The following is a 17641-nucleotide window of genomic DNA, read 5'->3' on the forward strand; positions in this document are numbered from 1 at the left end:
TATCCAGCAAGTGAGAGAAGGAAAAACTGTTTATGAGGCAAGATTAACCATTAATGAGAGGGTAGTACATGCTAATACTTGCAAATAGATCTCTCACTACCTGTTGGTGAGATTTTTGTCTCATCATTCAAACTTCGGTAGGATCTTTTGCTCTCAACTTCAGCAATCTCATTCCTACCAGACTCACCTGATCTTTCCAACTTTCTTGCCGGTGTTTACGTTGTTCAGTGGCTGGGAAGGTTCTGCCCAATTCTGAGAGGCTCTTCCTATCGCTGTCTTCCAGAAGTAAAGGTTTAGATTTTGACTTTGATTTTAATTGTCACATGTACTCAAGAATAGGAGTGTATTGAAAAGTGTTTAATGTCACCCCACAAGGCACCATCTTAGGTACAAAGATATCTAGGTACAAAAAAAGTTAGGTACAAAGTAGTAACGGAAATAGAGTTTAAAAATTCAGCATTACTTCATAGAATAAGTAGTAAAATAAAGAAATAAGGTAATAGTTTACATTAAAGTCTTTCTTAATTGAAACAAGGAAAATAAAAGGGATACGTTAAAAATTCAACAGTCTTTGATGGGTCCTCCTCTTATCTCACTCTTCGGGAGACCACAGCTGCCTGTTCTTGATGTTGCCACCGCAGATACCGTCACTGCTGCTGGTGCTGTCGTCTCTCCGATTTCCCTTGGTGTCACAGGAACATGCCCAGTCAAGACCCACTCTCACGCTGGGCCGAGAGACCAGGCCAAGACTCGCAACCAGCTACAGAGTGACCAGTCAAGAGCCATTGAAAGACCAGGCCAAAGCCTGCCACAAACCACTGAGAGACCAGGCCGAGGCCCACCACAAACCATTGAAAGACCAGGCCGAGACCCACCACAAACCACTGAGAGACCAGGCCAAGTCCCACCACAAACCACTGACAATCAGGCTGTGATCCATCACAAGCTGCCGAGAGACCAGGCCAATATCCACCATGAGCCACAAAGAGACCAGGCCAAGAGCCGTCACGGAGAGGTGAAGAAACACCAAGAGAGTGAAAACACTAAAAAGGGGGAAGAAAAAGAGGAAAAAAGGGGGAAAAATGAAGGAAATGAGAAATAAACAGATGGAGCAGAGGAGCTCGAACTGAAGCATCCTAATTCACCACCATCTTGGAATTTGTATCAGGTTTCACACTGAATTCACTGTAACTGTGGTTTGGAGCCAGGAGACATGAGTTTGGCAGCTTGATCTTAGCATGCCAAAACAGAATCTTCAACCCTGAAGACACTGTTCAAACAGGAGAGCCCTAAAACCCAGTCATAACACTGTCAGATGCTCATCCTGAAGTGGCTTCAAGCCACCAAAACAAAAAATTATCACAAGCCAGGTAATTTCCAGAAGCGTATTAAGATAATATCCTAATATCTTTTGATTGACACTGAAAGTAAATTCATGAATCTGCACAATGCTTCAAACTTAAGCCCTCAAATAGATATTCAATATGAAAAAGCTTCATAGTACCTTTAGGCCTCTGAGGGAAGTCAATCTACCCAACCACGCTTTGCTCAGGCCATCCTAAATGGCCCTTTTGGTTTGTTGACCATTGTTTTCTCATGCCTCATTGAAAAGCCTTGGAATATTTTTCTACATGAGCACACCAGTCACACAGAGGTCTTTGATTTGATCCCAACTTTGTGTTTTATATTATACAGGAGTAAAAGAAGAGTGAAGAGTAATGGAAATATTTAGCATAACAGCAGACCATTCAGCTCCCTTGCACTCCTCTGTTTTTCAATCAGCTCATGGCTGATTTGCAATTCCGCTCTGATTTCCCACCTCTGTTCCATATCCATCGAGTCCTAACAAAATTCTCATCTAGCCTAGTCCTCCAACTTCCAATTGTCACAGCACCTGTACCTTTCTGGGAGAGAGTCCAAAATGTCTACCAGTATTAACGTGAAAAAGTGCTTCCTCTCTTCCCTATTCTACCTCACTACCTGTCTCTGTGGCCATTACACTGTTCTGAAGAAGGGCCAACAGACCTGAAACGTTAACTCTGCATTCTCTCCACAGATGCTGCCAGACATGCAGCGGCAATTTCTGATTTTGTTTCTAAGACCATTGCAATTTTGTTCACGAAGATATATTTTAAATAACCCTTTAAAATTTGGTCAACAAGTAGTGCAAATGCAATACATGACAGTAGATGTAGGATGCATTCATGTTACAATTTTAACAGTAGCGATTCTACCGCTGGAGTTGTGTAGCATATTACAATACTGTGCCTTTTTTTTATGAAAAAAGGTTGACCATAAGACCATAAGACATAGGAGTGGAAGTAAGGCCATTTGGCCCATCGAGTCCACTCCGTCATTTAAATCATGGCTGATGGACATTTCAACTCCACTTCCCTGCACTCTCCCTGTCGCCGTTGAGACAGAGGTGTGCTCAAAGCCAGTAAAATAAACAGCTTGTGAACTGGGTTTTTTAAAAATTGGAACAATAGAGGAGCAGCCTGAATGGGTGGGGTCAAGCGGCCACAGAGCCAGGAGTTTTAGTTTTAGCTTTCAGCAGTTGTTGGGGTCCTGAAGGAGGATGTGGAAGCTCTTATTCCTCTCTCTGTTACAGCTAAAAGCTGAGGCTCTCTTCTTGCAGCTAAAACTGCATGTGAGACCATCTATTTTACTGAATTTGCAAGTTTATTAAGCATTTCAATAGAGTTATAGTTAAGTCAATTCTTTATTTTGTTTGTATTTTAATTATAGTGTATGAATAAAGTGTGTTTTGCTTCAAGCCTTGGATGTTTAACCAATTTAATTACATCCAGAACCCAATGCTTTACACTTTAAAATAAGAAAAAGTTAGAGTCTTGACTATCGTCTTAATATATTTTGAGGGGGTTTGGTCTGGTCCATAACAAGCATAAATAATGACAAACTGAGCCGTAATAATCTATCTCCGAAGAAACACCGTGTTGTTGTGCCAAGTTCATCACAGGGAGAGGAATTACATTGAAAACATTTTAGTTTTAAAAATCTCAACACTCTACAGATAACATATGCAAAATGACTAACTGTTGAAACAGAAAATATGTGATTGAAAATGAAATGGCAAGTTGCAAAATGCAATCATCAGAACACAAATACACCCTTAGTATCAACACCTTTTGCTGCTTCCAACTAAATCAAAAGCAACACATGTCAGATATACACAGTGACATATCCAACCCAACCCATTCACAGATTAATCCACCCTCCCAAAACAGCAAAAACAACCTGATATACATGCAACTCGCAACACAACTTGTTATGATAATATACACATGGAAGATTAAGAAGTGAACTAACTGAGATTTTAAGATGATTAAGGGATTTGACAGGATAGATAGAGATAATATTTCTTATGTTTGGGAAAACAAGGGGACATGGCAACAAAATTAGAGTTAGGACATTTATCAGCAATGCCACGGAAAAATTTGTCATGCAAAGTAGATACCCAAAAATCTGACCATCAAAAAAATCTGTTGAGGCTGAGCAGTAAATTATAACATTTAAAACTGATTTCTATTTATATAATGGCATTACAAAAATAAGCTGGGCAATTAGAATCAAGGTGTTGGTCAACCATGATATAATTGAATGGCAGAATGGAATTAGGGCTGAATGGCCTATTGATGTTCTGATGTAACACTTGCACATTTCATTGTAACAAGTCAAAAGAAATCTCTTTCCTACCCAAATGTGGCAGCCAGGTCAACAACAAACTTGAATAAATATTATGATCTCTGTCCAGTCCAATAATAACTGATGAGAAATTCAAGTTTCCAGTTAACAACTAATAGAAGAACCTGTCAAACCTTCATGTTTTGGAACTTTTATTGTACCAAATGATCAAAAGCAGAATTGACTAAACACTCAGAGCTGCCGGTGCCGGAGTCAGAGTTAACACTGTGTGGAGCTGGAGGAACACTGCAGGCCAGGCAGCATCAGAGAGGGAGGAAAGCTGGCATTTAGGGTTGGGACCCTTCTTCTTTTATAGCCGTCTTGTCTTTAAACTATAGAAATAAAACGTTCTTTTTACTTTACAAACTTCACAGAATTATCATTCCTGCTGCAAATACTTCACAGTTCACAATGAGTTTCTCCCTTTTTATTTTTCCATTCAATTAATTTCCAGCCCCAGAACTATCACACACAATGAGGATTACACTGCTGGCTTCTTCCTCTAGCTGCATGCTAAACAAATCTTCCTGCTGTAATCCTTACAAACTCAGCCTGCCCTCATTTGTATTTTGCATGTTGATCAATAGAGCCTGAGCGTTTCTACCTTTTGTTCTACACCTCTCTGTTGCTTCAAGACAAACAGTAATTGGTGCTTCTCTGTGATATTCCTGGATGTATGGGAAAGCCTGTAACTCGATCTCTAAAATGCCTTCCTCCATCCCGTTACCCATGGCAAAGGACATTACATTAGATTTGTATCAAGGCATATTTACTAATCAGTTACATTTTGTCCTAACTCCATTAGACCTTTAAAGTAAATGAATAGTTCACAGCACCATTGTTGACAACTTGGTATCTTTAACATCTTTCTGGCAATTTGAGAGATTTAGGATCTATTCACATACACTCAGGGATGACGGTCATTCCTAATGTAAATACATTGCACCTTTCTCACAATGAAACAATCTGAGTCTCTTTGATCTCCAACAATTAGACTAACCAACATACATGAAGATTCAAATAAGATCAAGACTAGGCTATTCGTCCCTTTGAGCCTGGTCTATCATTCAAATAAGACCTTGGCTGATCTGATTTTAACCTTAACTCTACGTTCCTGCATATCCCTGATAGATAGTATTCCATCCCCTTGATAGCCAAGAAAATATCTCCTTCTGGCTTAAACGTATTTAAATATTCTATATCTATTGCCTCTTGAGGAAGTCAATTCGAAAGAAACACAGTTAGGCAGACATCAGCAGGTTGCGCTACCCCTTTCATCTACCCTACATTCAAAGCTACAGTCCCATAATATAATAATTTCATCCAGCAAAATATGATCCTAAGACAAAATAACCTTATAAATGCCCCAAGTTTGACAAAACTTTAAAATATAATTAATCCCTTATAATCATTAACCATATGCTTCTTGCCGTTTGCCACTATGGTTATTCCTCAACACTTAAAATTAATGAAGAGCAATTGAGAAAATTTTTTGCTTTTTAATATTGAGCTAAAACATATTTACTGGTCTATCTTCATAAAGAACGCCGCCACATCCAACAAATCCAGGCAGTGGTAGAACTTCCACATGTCACTTATGCGCAACAGTTAGGAAGTCAGAACCAGATAGCAAGCGTGCTAACTCAGTTTTGAAATACATTATATGCAAATATATTAAAAACATTTGAATAAAACCGGGAGAAACTCAGCAGGTCTGGCAGCATTTGTGGTATGAGAAACGGAATTAATATATGATGCCAACAGGACTCGGATCCAGAACTGAAGGGGGTAGAGGGGTAAAGAAATGGTGGGATTTGTGCTGTAGAAAGATGAGGGAGGAATAGGAGTGGACCTGATGATACAGGTGCTTCAGTGCCAAAGGCAAAGGGACTGTCAAAGGCAGTAGAGAATAGATAATAGTGAAGATTAGTTGTTAATGGCAGGCATTAGTTGCAGAAAATAGTTTTTCTGCGGCAAAGTGGGTGGAGGACATAATCAGAAGGGAAGATAGAGCTCATGGTCTGCAGAATGTTATGAAAGTTTAAAATGGAAATTCAATGGAGTAGGATAGAACTTCGTTAAAGTCAGCAATCCTGAGAGAGAAGTGGCAGTAAATTTAAAAAACAAAAAAAACAGCGGATGCTGTAAATCAAGAACAAAAGCAAAGTTGCTGGAAAAGCTCAGCAGGTCTGGCAGCATCTGTGAAGGAAAAATAGAGTTAATGTTTCAGGTCCGTTGGATCTTCCTCAGAACTTCTGTTAACGTTAACTCTGCTTTTTCTTTCGCAGATGCTGCCAGAGCTTTCCAGCAACTTTGCTTTAGAGGCAGTAAATTAAACTAGTCATTTGTTTGAATGTTTAGTTCAATACAAAATCATGCACAGAAAGCAAATTAAAATGAGGGAATTGAAAACAAACCATATGAAGATTCAAATAAGATCAAGTACAGGCCAGTCGGCCCTTCGATTCTGTTCTATCGTTCACTAAGATCTTAGCTGATTTGATTTCAACCTTAACTCTACATTCCTGCATATCCCTGTTTGATAGCATTTCCTCCTCTTTGTAATCAAGAATCTATCTCCTTCTGCCTTAAAAGTATTTAAATATTCTGCATCTATTGCCTCTTGAGGAAGGAAATTCGAAAGAAACACAACCATCTGGCAGAAAAACATTTCTCGCAAATGGGTGACCCTCAATTTCTAAACCATGGCCCTAAGTTTTAGATTCTCTCACAGGATAAAACATCCTTTTCACCTCTACCTCATCAAGACCTCCTGGATATCACATGCTTCAATTAAGTCATCTCTGATTATCCTAAACTCCAGAGAACACAGGACCAGCCTGTCTAGTCTTTCCTCATGAGGCCACTCCAGGAATAGTCCAGTTAACAAAGGATTTGTTTTCAAAACTTCAAAATTTTAACTTTTAAAATTCTCCAACAATAATCAAAATCTGAATAAATAAGGCTTTATGTTTGTCAGTGCATATTTTCCAGGCCAGAGAGATTGTTGTCAGGAATTAATCCTCAAGGCGCCATTAAAATTTGTCTGTGTGTAGTTTGCACATTCTCCCCGTGTCTGTGCGTGTTTCCTTCAGGTGCTCCAGTTACCACCCACAGCCCAAAGATGTGCAGGTTAGGTGAGTTGCCCATGGTAAATGCAGGCTTATGGGGATAGGGAGAAGATCTGGGTCTGAGTGGGATGATCTTCGGATGGTTGGTGCAGACTCGGTGGGACAAATGGCTTCTTTCCGCACTGTGGGGATTCTATTCTATGGTCCTATAAAATTTGCTTACAACTGAGTTGAAAGTCTTCATTTTCCAGGCATATTTAAAGCATATTTGATGTGTAAGTATCCTACTTGCTCACACTTGGTGTGTTTGAAAGTCTGGTCTTTGAGCAAGAGTCACTATAGTGAAACATGTCCTGAATTTCCACATTAAACAGCACATGTATGAGTGCCAGCTGTTGCAGAATGATGTTCCGTAGCAATGATGACTGCTGAAAACAGTATCCAGGCCTACAGCTTTGGAGTGAGAGTATCACCAGTTAGTTAGTCTTTGACTTGACATTGCATGAAATAATGATTAAACAGGAAGATATTGGCATGGTATGCCATTCCTGTTACCTATTTAGCATTTATGCATATACCTTCCAGTATTGGTCATTAAACATCAATGAGGAACAGGGTCCCTGGCTTATTCTTTCTTCTCAGGCTCAAAGTTGTTCAATTTCTGTCCTATACCTGCCCCTCCAGTTACACAAGGCTGACTCAGAACAGATCAAAATTATCTTATCCGCTTCTCTAATGAAAAACTGCAACAGTAAATTAGACTAAGAACTACTCGCTTATCTACAGATGCACAAAGCAGCCAAAGCACATGCCTTTGTCTGTCCCGTTAGTTTCTTTTCATACATGTTTTGCTAATGCTGACACTTTCCCAAAGGATAGAAAATCAAAACACATGATGTGCGTGAAGTAGACTAAGTATCAATTGGATACCCACTAAACGTGTCAGAGAAAGTGATGACTTGTCAATTTAATTGTAAGTGATTTTTAATAGAATCTTACATCTCAAACAACCTCTCTGGCCCTGAAATCTAAATTTTACAAACATAGAGCCTCATTCCTTCCAATTTTAATTATGAGTGAGATTTTTGGGAAACATTTTGTCCTAGCCAGAATCTGAGGTTAATAACTTGAGGCAGCCTCTCCACATAAAGAATGGCCATCTAGGAATCTTTCTCACTGTAACCAACCACAGGCATGTCCGAATCATTTGCAGGTTGACAATCTACCTGCATGGCCATGGTATCAATGAAGATTCAATGTCCATCAGATCCCAGAGAGGACTTAAAACTGGAACAGAGGTAGGTGTACAGCTCAAAGTATCACAAAATCCAAACACCAGCATTATTGCAAGTTTCTCAGATATTTGTTTATGTCAATTCTAAGCTTTCTTGACAATTACTTCTCGCTGCAGTATCATGAAGATCACTAGCTAGTCAAGGCTTCAACTCAGCTTTCTTTCCTTTGATGGGATTGAGGTCAAGCAGACTTGACAAGTTGTCTTATAAAACCTGTAATCACATCAGAGAGTCTTAAACGTACTTAGCGTGAATATGACCATCAGATCTCTGAAGATAAGAGAAGGAGCTTGATATTGATCTGCTTGATCTGCCAACAAGAGGAAAGAAAGATAAAAATGAAAGTTTCTTTCGAAATAGAGCAACAAAACAATGAGATAATGGCAAATTTAAGCAGAGTTTTGAGCAAACATAAAATTGAAACATTATCGAGGAAAATACCTGATTTGGAAAACTTACTTTCCTCAACGATACAGTTCGAACTCCACATCATAAGATAACAACAGTAATGGAACCTCATTTTAACATGAAGGACAGCTTTCCATACTGGTTTCCATGTTGCATACTGAGTACTGCTCGCAATTAAAGGGAAAGATCTCCCACATACTTAATGGTCAGCTCTGACACCCCTATGTGCATGGCATGGTAGATATAAACACACACACACACACACACACACACACACACACACACACACACACACACACATTCAGTCCAGACGTAGGCATTTTTGCCTTTAGCAACTGCATGAAGATTTAAGGATTTATCTTTGAATTGGACCACAGGATCAGCTGACAGCAGCAAGTCATTAATTCTGTTTTACACACCTTCCTCTATTCTATCCTTGTCCTTGCCTCTGATTGGAATACAGGTCTCACATGGCACATCCCAATTCCAAAATCCTTCTAAGAAATGCTTAATGCCAGATTTAGTGTTCAGTCCAGAGAGTGATCAACTAATGCCCACACAGGTCCCTAGCTGGCGACCCTGAACTCAACGATAGAGACAAGGTCAGGGCAGTCTCTCCCACAGTGTAAGCCTGGCCGTACTGTCTTCTGGGCAGCAGTGGCATTTCCAAACTCTCTCAACCATGGGAGCAGGAGCCAGCGCAGAAGAGAAGCACTCAAGGGACCTGGAAAAGAAGCTGAGAGAAGATGCCGAAAAAGATGCAAGAACAGTCAAACTCCTACTGCTGGGTAAGTACCCGTTGAATCACTTAGAAACTGGAGGCTTTGTAATGTTTAAACTCTCAGTCAACAAAAGGTTGCATTCGAGGTCAGACTTCAAACCCACCAAAAGTTACAAATAGATGAAGCTGCATCTGTTAAGTATTTGAGCTTATGTACCTGTTTGCCAACTGCGGTAATAGGTTACTGTTTCCTGTGTATGGGGGCTTTTCTATGGAAGTTAATTAGAAAATGATGAAAACTGTGCCAAGGCAGGAATCATTTATCTTACAATTAAGGATTCATAGAATGCATACAGTGTGGAAGCACACCATTTGGCCCAAGTCCATACTAACCCTCCAAAAAGCATGTCACCCGGACTATCCCCATTCATTATCCCTGTAACCCTGTATTTCCTATGGCGAATCCACCTAACCAGCACATCCTTAGACTGTATGAGGAAACTGGAACCTATGGAGGAAACCCGGAGAACATGTAAACTCCTCACAGACAGTTGCCAAAGAATGGAATCAAACGCAGGTCCCTGGCATTTTGAGGCAGCAGTGTTGACCACTGAGCCACCGTGCTAATTCCTTTTAGCCAGTGAAAAGTTTAACAAAACATAAGTAGTAATAAAGAAAGAAAGTATAGTTGGAATCATTCCTTATAAACGATGTTCCTTTGTGCCACTGTGTCACTTAACGTCATTCTTTATGAGGTGCCACTCATTTATTTGCCACTTTTCCCATAAAAAGCATTCCATAGCTGGAATTTGTTCTTTCTATTACATCATGAAAGATTGAGCAGTGGTCCTTGTAATTAATTACATCAAAAGTTTAAATTCAGTTAAAATATTCAAGAAAGGTCCAATAAAATATACATACGTTACTGTGATTAGAACCTAATTGTAGAGTGATTGCATGTTAAATGCACAACACCATGAGAGAATCAGATTTAGATTTAGATTTCGACTTTATTCTCACGCGTCCTCAAGTACTGAAGCGCAGGAGTACTGTGAAAAGCTTTCAATGTCGCCACACACTGTGCCATCTTAGGCACCAATACCTAGGTACAAAAACTTAGTTAAAAGCAAAACATTATAGCCACTCTTATTACAACGTAAGGAAAAAGAGAAATAAGGTTAAAAGTTAAACATTTACACTCCTGATTTACAGAACCAGTCTTTGCATTCAGAAATTATTGTGCTCTCATCATTTTTCAGGTGACATGTTTGCAGGACACATAGAAACATAGAATGAAAATAGAGAAAAATAGTGGTGGGCCATTTAGCCCTTTGAGCCTGCTCTGTTATTCATTATGACTGTCCAACTCATTAGCATTTGGAAAACTTTGAAATTCTTACACTAAATCTTTCATGAGTTCTACATTTGTCTTGAAAAATGTTCAGAAGCAACACTATTTGAATGATGCTTGGAGATATGAACACTGAAAAAGACAGTAAGGAAAAGCTATTCCACCCAATGTAATCAATTACAATGCTACTCTGTCCTTTATCCCCACTATATTGCATGGCGGTTTCCTGACCAGTTACCAATGCTGACTATGATTATCTGAAGAAGATGACCCATGAACTTACTGTGCACAATATAGAGTCATACTCAAAGTGAATGACAACAATGAGCTAATTCATGAGCAGCGCACTCATTTTTTACCTTATGGCATTATATGTAGCTACAATTACCTTACTTTATGCTACTCATAATACCTGTCTCAAATTTACTTTGTAACCTCTTTGGAACATTTCTTTCAATTTTATCACGCCACAAACTCACAAAAAAAGCTCATGTACTCCCTGATACAATTTAATGTAACATCCCGGGTTTAACTTGTCAGTTCTTCTCGGTATCTCAAATTTACTTATTATCCCTAACCATCAACCAACATCACCAAACCAGACTATCATTTCATTTATCACACTGCTATATGAAGGAGTTTGCCGTGGTTGGTTTTGTGCTTCCTCTATCGCAACAGTCAATGTCCTCCAAAAGTAGAAACTGAGAATGTGGACAATACACAGTAGGTCACGCAAAGAGTTGATATTTGCAGTGTGTGACCTTTCATCAGGACAGGAAGGAAACAGGCTTGAAATGTCAACTCTGTTTCTCTGCACAAATGCTGCGTGACCAGTTGAGTATTTTCAATATTTCCTTTCTTTTATTTTGGATTTGGTTCATCAGCATTTTGAACACTCAGAAGTACTTCATTGGTAATAAAGAGTTTTGGGAAAGTGGAGGTTGCGAAATGTGCTAATGTGAAAGCAGGTCTTTCATTTTTATTCCTTCTGCATTATATTTTGTTTACCTCATTGAACCAACATCTGATGATAAAGAACTATGGATGCTGGAAATTTGAAACAAAAATGGGAATTGCTGGAGAAACTCAGCATGCCTGGCAGCATCTATGGAGAGAAAAAATAGGGTTAACTTTAGAGTCCAGTGACCCTTCCTCAGAGACCCTGAGATTTCTTATTGCAATTATACAGTGCCTTGGCGAAATATTCACACCTGGAATATTGTGGGCAGTTTTGAGCTCTGAAGAAGATTGTCACCATAGAGGGAGTGCAGCCAAAGTTTACCAGACAAATTCCTGGGATTGGCATTCGAGGAAAGATTGAGTTGTCTAGGGTTATATTTGCTGAAGTTCATAAGAATGAGGGGGATCTCATGGAGAAATTCTAACTGGACTAGACAGGGTAGGTGCAGGGAGGATGTTCCTGGATGACGAGGAAGTTCAGAACTAAGGGCCACAGTTTAAGGATACAGGATAAACTATTTAGGACTGAGATGAGGAGATATTTCTTCACCCAGAGAGTGGTGAGTCTGCGGAACAGCCTGTAGAAAGCAGTTGAGGCCACATTGTGTGGTCTCATGGAGTAGTTGGATAGAGCACTCGAGGCTAAAGACACCAAAGAATATTGGGGGGAAAGCAGGAACAAGTTATTGAGTTGGATAAAATCTAAAAGAACTGCAGTTGCTGTAAATAATAAACAAAAACTGAAACTGCTGGAAAAACTTGTCAGGTCTGGTAGCATGAAGAGAAATCAGAGTTAATGTTTCACATCCAGTGACCCTTCCTCAGAACAGATGGTGGCTAGGAAAATGTCAGTTTTTATGTAGAAGATATGGTGGGGAAAGGGATAAGGAGTAAATAGATGGGTGGGGATAAATTCCAAGGACACAAAACAGCAGTTGGACTGGGAAAAAAGTGGATAACAATCTGTCTAGGAGAGTGAATGGCTGTTAATGGAGACTGTTACTGGCTAACAAAAGGTTGGAGTTGGATGATCAGCCATGATCATAATGAATGGCAGAGAAAGCTCATATGGCTGAATGGCCTACTCCTGCTCCTATTTTCTTTTGTTTTCTATGTACGTTCTCCCATCGTGCTCAACTTGCTCTGTAAGTTATTTTAAAATCCTAATATCCAGCAACAAGCGAGTAGCTTGATGCAAGGGCATCAAGCATACAATAATATTGCAATCATCAGTTTCTCCTCAGTAATTGATTGACATTAGAGAACTTGAGCAGTGCTGAGAAAAGGTAATAAAATGTGAGGCTGGATTAACACAGCAGTCTAAGCAGCATCTCAGGAGCTGCTCCTGAGATGCTGCTTGGCCTGCTGTGTTCATCCAGCCTCACATTTTATTATCTTGGGATTCTCCAGCATCTGCAGTTCCCATTATCTCTGAGAAAAGGTACATTTTTTCCACAGCTTTCCATCTTGCCCGCATCAGGAATGAATTAATCAGCATTCTTCTCTTGTTCATTACAAATATGATTATCTCTTTGGTATTTCTTGCAAATTTCCCTGATGGGTGCAATACAAAAAGCTTTGACAAAATGTGCTTTTTGTCCAGAAATAATAGATTTCTTCTTTTATATCGCAATATCTTCCATAAGTAGTGTACATCAAGAGGAGAAAAGCCAAGCAAGACTTTAAGTTATATGGTGCTTATCACATCTTCAGGGCATATACTTTTGAAGTCTTGTCATTGGAACAATGAGGAAGTATGGCACCTAATCTGTGCACAGCAAACTCTAAAAAAAAAATCTGTTTCAGAGGTGGTTGAGGGATAAATATCAGCCAGGGCACAGCAGAAACGTCCCTTGCTCATCCACTCACACTTGAGACTATATGGAATAAACTGAATAATGTACCGAGACAACCTCAGTTGGTAACAGAGTAGGCAATTGCTCACTACAATATTGTAGTGAGAAAAGCATAGTGTAACATGTCCGTGTCTTAATAAAGGTATACTCTTTAATAGTGCCAGTTTTTACTTCATACTTATTGTGAGTTAGACACCCACGTGGATATTTGATGCAGCATGAGCAATAGTCAAAAGGTAATTCTATGCACCTATATCTTAATGCCGCAGGATATAACCTGATAGCTGTGTTCGAGAATAAGCTCATTGCTGTCAAACACTTTTTTTTTGGCATTAACTCATGCTGTGCACTACAGTATAACACCCCTTCTTCATAGGATTACTCTCAGTTAAAAAGAATATCTGGATGAACATTTGGAAAGCCACCGCATTTGCCAAGAGATAATTGGAACTGCAGATGCTGGAGAATCTGATGAAGGGTCCAGGCCCAAAACGTCAGCTTTTGTGCTCCTAAGATGCTGCTTGGCTTGCTGTGTTCATCCACCTCCACACTTTGTTACCTCACATTTGCCAAGAACCTGGAGGGAATGTGACTGGGACAACAGGTCTTTGTAGCAGCTGGGAATAAGACTCAGTGGCCATGTCTTGACCATGAGTGATAGCAAGTCCACAGCCCAGGATCCATCTGTCTTCCGTGTGATGTCCACTGAAGTCAAGGGGTGAAGGTGTGCAGAAGTGACTAACTTACTGACACTCCTTTTTGGAATATCCAAAAGCAAAGAGTTAGCCTAATTTCTTTCCTTGTCAATATCATTTTGTTTCTTTCCACTCCATTGACTACTTGCTGGAACACAATCCACAGCATCATTTGCCCTTAGTACATCAACCAAATGGCCATTATAATCCATGGGGTGTTGGTGAGCTGATGAGTGGGCATCACAATGATAATTCTTCGTATCACATCAACAGCTGTTGGATATGAAAGAGGAGTTCAATCTCCGGGCAATTTCCTTCTTGACTGACGTCAATTGTTTCATCTTCAATCACAGCATTAACTCAGAATGGTTGATTCAAACCTGGGGCATCTGTTGATTTTAATGGCTCAGATGTCCACGGGATAAAATCTTTGAGTTTACCCCCACATCCCCCCATACATATATTACAGTCCTTTTGTATCAATATCGTGCTTTCAACTTTATATCCTTTGTGGTTGAGAGGAAACCACAATAATCAGGGAGCATGGATTTAAAGTGATTGGCAAAAAAATAGGGAAAGCAATGCCTGGTGGTATTATAGCTAGACTATTAATCCAGAAACCCAAGTATTCTTCTGTGGGCTGGGGTTCAAATCCTGCCATAGCAGATACAAATCTAGTATTAAGGGTCTAATGATGACCATGAAACTATTGCCAATTGTCAGGGAAAGCCCCATCTGATTCACCAATGCACTTCAGGGAAGGAAATCTGTCATCCTTGCCTGGTCTACATTTGACACCAGACCTAAGGCAATGTAGTTGACTTTTAACTGTCCTCTGGGCAATAAATGCTAACCCAGCCAGCGATGCACTTGTCCTGTGAGTGAATGAAAAAAAACAGGATTAAGAGGTAAGTGAGAATTTTGTTACTCCAAAGGGATGTTGTGAACGGGAACTCAGTGCCTGAATGGAAAGTAACCCACCCGAATTGAAACCTTCCTCTGATTTAGAGTAACAGTTGGAAATGAAACAAAAACAACTTCAACTAAAACAGAATCCTTAACATAAACGCCTGAAGGAGTATTAGAAGGCAAAATTAGACATCCATAAAAGGTAGACAAAGCGAAACCTTGTCTAGTAAAGGTTTTAAATAGTGTCTTAGATGAATAAAGAAAGGTAAAGCATTGTGGAGATTTAGAGATGGAATGCCAGAGCTTGAGGACTGGAAAACTGAGGGCAGAGCTTACCTATTAATCCTGTTATTTTTATTCACTGACAGGACAAGTGCATCGCTGGCTGGGTCAGCATTTATTGTCCATTCCTAATTGCCCAGAGGACAGGTAAAAGTTAACTATATTGCCATAGGTCTGGTGTCACATTTAGACCAGGCAAGGATGACAGATTTCCTTCCCTGAAAGGTATTGGTGAATCAGATGGGGTATCCCCTGTCAATTGTCAATGGTTTCATGGTCGTCATCAGACCCTTAATACTATATTTGTATCTTGCTGTGGCAGGATTTGAACCCCAGCCCACAGAGGAATACCTGGGTTTCTGGATTAATAGTCTAGCTATAATACCACCAGGCATTGCTTTCCCTATTTTTTGCCAATCACTTTAAATCCATGCTCCCTGATTATTGTGGTTTCCTCTCAACTACAAAGGATGTAAAACAGAAAGCACAATATTGATGCAAAAAGACTATATATATGTCTGTATACATATGTATGGAGGAACAGCTAATACCAGGGAGGTCAGAATTAGAGGAACCCAGATATTGCAGAGGATTGTGGATATAAAAGATAACAGTGATCAGGAGATGTGAGACCATAAGGGGATTGAAAAGACCTTTGAGAATTTGATCATTGAGGCATTGCTTGATTGGGAGCCAAAATAAGTCAGCAAGCACAGGACTGATAGAAGGTAGGTGCAGTTGATGTGCTGAAATCTGAAGATGAACAGCTGGCACTGAGTTGTACAACTGTCATTGGAATGATGGATTGAATGGTCTACTTCTGCCACTTAAATTTCTATGCTTCCATGATTCACATGATATTAGGGTTTGAGGTAAGGCTACCTCAAGTTACATTTTCTTTTAAGCAAGAGGTTCGTTGTCAGGGTTTCATTGTAGGTTTCTAGGTTTCATGGCAGTAATACTCCATGTTGAGGGAAGGCGATGTGGAAGGAGGAGGGACCTGTCCTGGCTGCTCTCTCTGTCCTCCTAGTGGTTGTGGTAGGAATTGCAATGGTGAAGCTGAGCCTCTCAGATCTGAAGATCAAGACTTTACCTGTAAAAAGTCAGTTCAGTTGCAGTGATTACACCTCTGGGCCAGGAAGCCTGGATTCAAGTCCCACCAACTCCAGAGGTGTGTAATTGCGTTTCTAAACAGATTGATTGGAAAATATCTGTAATCTGCAAAATGCTGGGCTCTTGAGGTGCTGTGGTAATGCCCCAACCTCTGGGCCTGGAAATCTGTGTTGAAGTCCTACCTCCTCCGGGGTATTTCATAATATGCCTGGGCAGGATGATTAATGATACCTACAAAAATTTGAAAACAAATTTTCCACATAAACCAAAATAACTGCACATAAAAATCACACATGAAACCCAAAAAGTCTAAAATCGGTGAGAGTGCAGTCACAGTGTTACATCTCTGTACATTTGTGATTAGAAATTTTAAACAGAAAATCTGTACGCTGACCTTCAAATAATGCAGACTTGTCATAGAATAATGCATCAGTGCTGAAATTTTGCAAATAGAAATCTCTATATTTGGATGTGCTTTTTCACTTGGCACTATTCATTCAATGGTAACAAAGATAATGAAACCCTCGCTCAAAGATGTAATGGAAAAACTTCCAGAAACTGAATATATAAACAATGTCAACACTGATTTCAAGAAGGAAAGTCATGCGTGACCAGCCCCATCTAATTCTCTAAAGAAATAATAGAAGAAATATACCTGAACTTTTAAAAATATCTTCGAATAGGTAGCTAATAGATACCTGATTAAAGCCAGAGTATGTGTTGGCAGAGAACGAGCAATAGAGTGGATAGCAAGCTGGCTACAAAATAACAAAAGAGAGCAGGAATTAGAGGTATTTGCTCAAACTGGCGAAAGATGGATGAACCACAAGGATTGGTGCCCACTCCATAATTGTTCAGTATTTACAAAACAATTTCAACTCGGGAATTGAAGCGATCATTTTAACATAAGCAATTGACGTCAACATTGCCAGGGTTTGGTTAACACGGAGGACGATTATGAGAAATTGTAAGAAATTGTTAATAAATTTTCAGTCTTACCATTCAATTGACAAATAATTTTTAATATTCACAATAAATACAGGGAGCGTTGGAGAAACTCAGCAAGTCTACAAATACCTGTAGAGAGAGAAATATTCTAAGCCTCTGTAGAGGCTGTCAGACCTGACGAGTTTCTCCAGTGATCTCTGATCTTAGAACATAGAACATTACAGCACAGTACAGGCCCTTCGGCCCTTGATGTCGTGCCGGCCTGCCATAACGATCTGAAGCCCATCTAACCTACACTACTCCATGTACGTTCATATGCTTATCCAA

At 39.7% G+C, this 17641-nt stretch overlaps 1 protein-coding gene and 1 long non-coding RNA gene across 2 annotated transcripts in view; one reads left to right on the top strand and one right to left on the bottom strand.

Annotated features, from left to right (window-relative positions):
* Positions 1-464: 464 nt before the first annotated feature.
* LOC125460433 (uncharacterized) lies at positions 465-8791 on the bottom strand. Its single transcript, XR_007249255.2, has 3 exons — positions 8531-8791; positions 8316-8381; positions 465-4037 (listed from the first exon to the last, which is right to left on the bottom strand). It is a non-coding gene; the product is annotated as an uncharacterized LOC125460433 (long non-coding RNA).
* Positions 8792-8989: 198 nt separating this feature from the next.
* The window catches only part of gnat1 (guanine nucleotide binding protein (G protein), alpha transducing activity polypeptide 1), a 76565-nt gene continuing 67913 nt past the window's right edge, over positions 8990-17641 (top strand). Inside the window, exon 1 of the mRNA XM_059649772.1 lies at positions 8990-9267. Coding sequence (XP_059505755.1) covers positions 9162-9267 — 106 coding nt within the window. The 5' untranslated portion in view covers positions 8990-9161. The remainder of the gene's footprint in view (positions 9268-17641) is intronic.

This window comes from Stegostoma tigrinum, chromosome 11, assembly GCF_030684315.1.
Source record: "Stegostoma tigrinum isolate sSteTig4 chromosome 11, sSteTig4.hap1, whole genome shotgun sequence".
Lineage (NCBI taxonomy): Eukaryota > Metazoa > Chordata > Chondrichthyes > Orectolobiformes > Stegostomatidae > Stegostoma > Stegostoma tigrinum.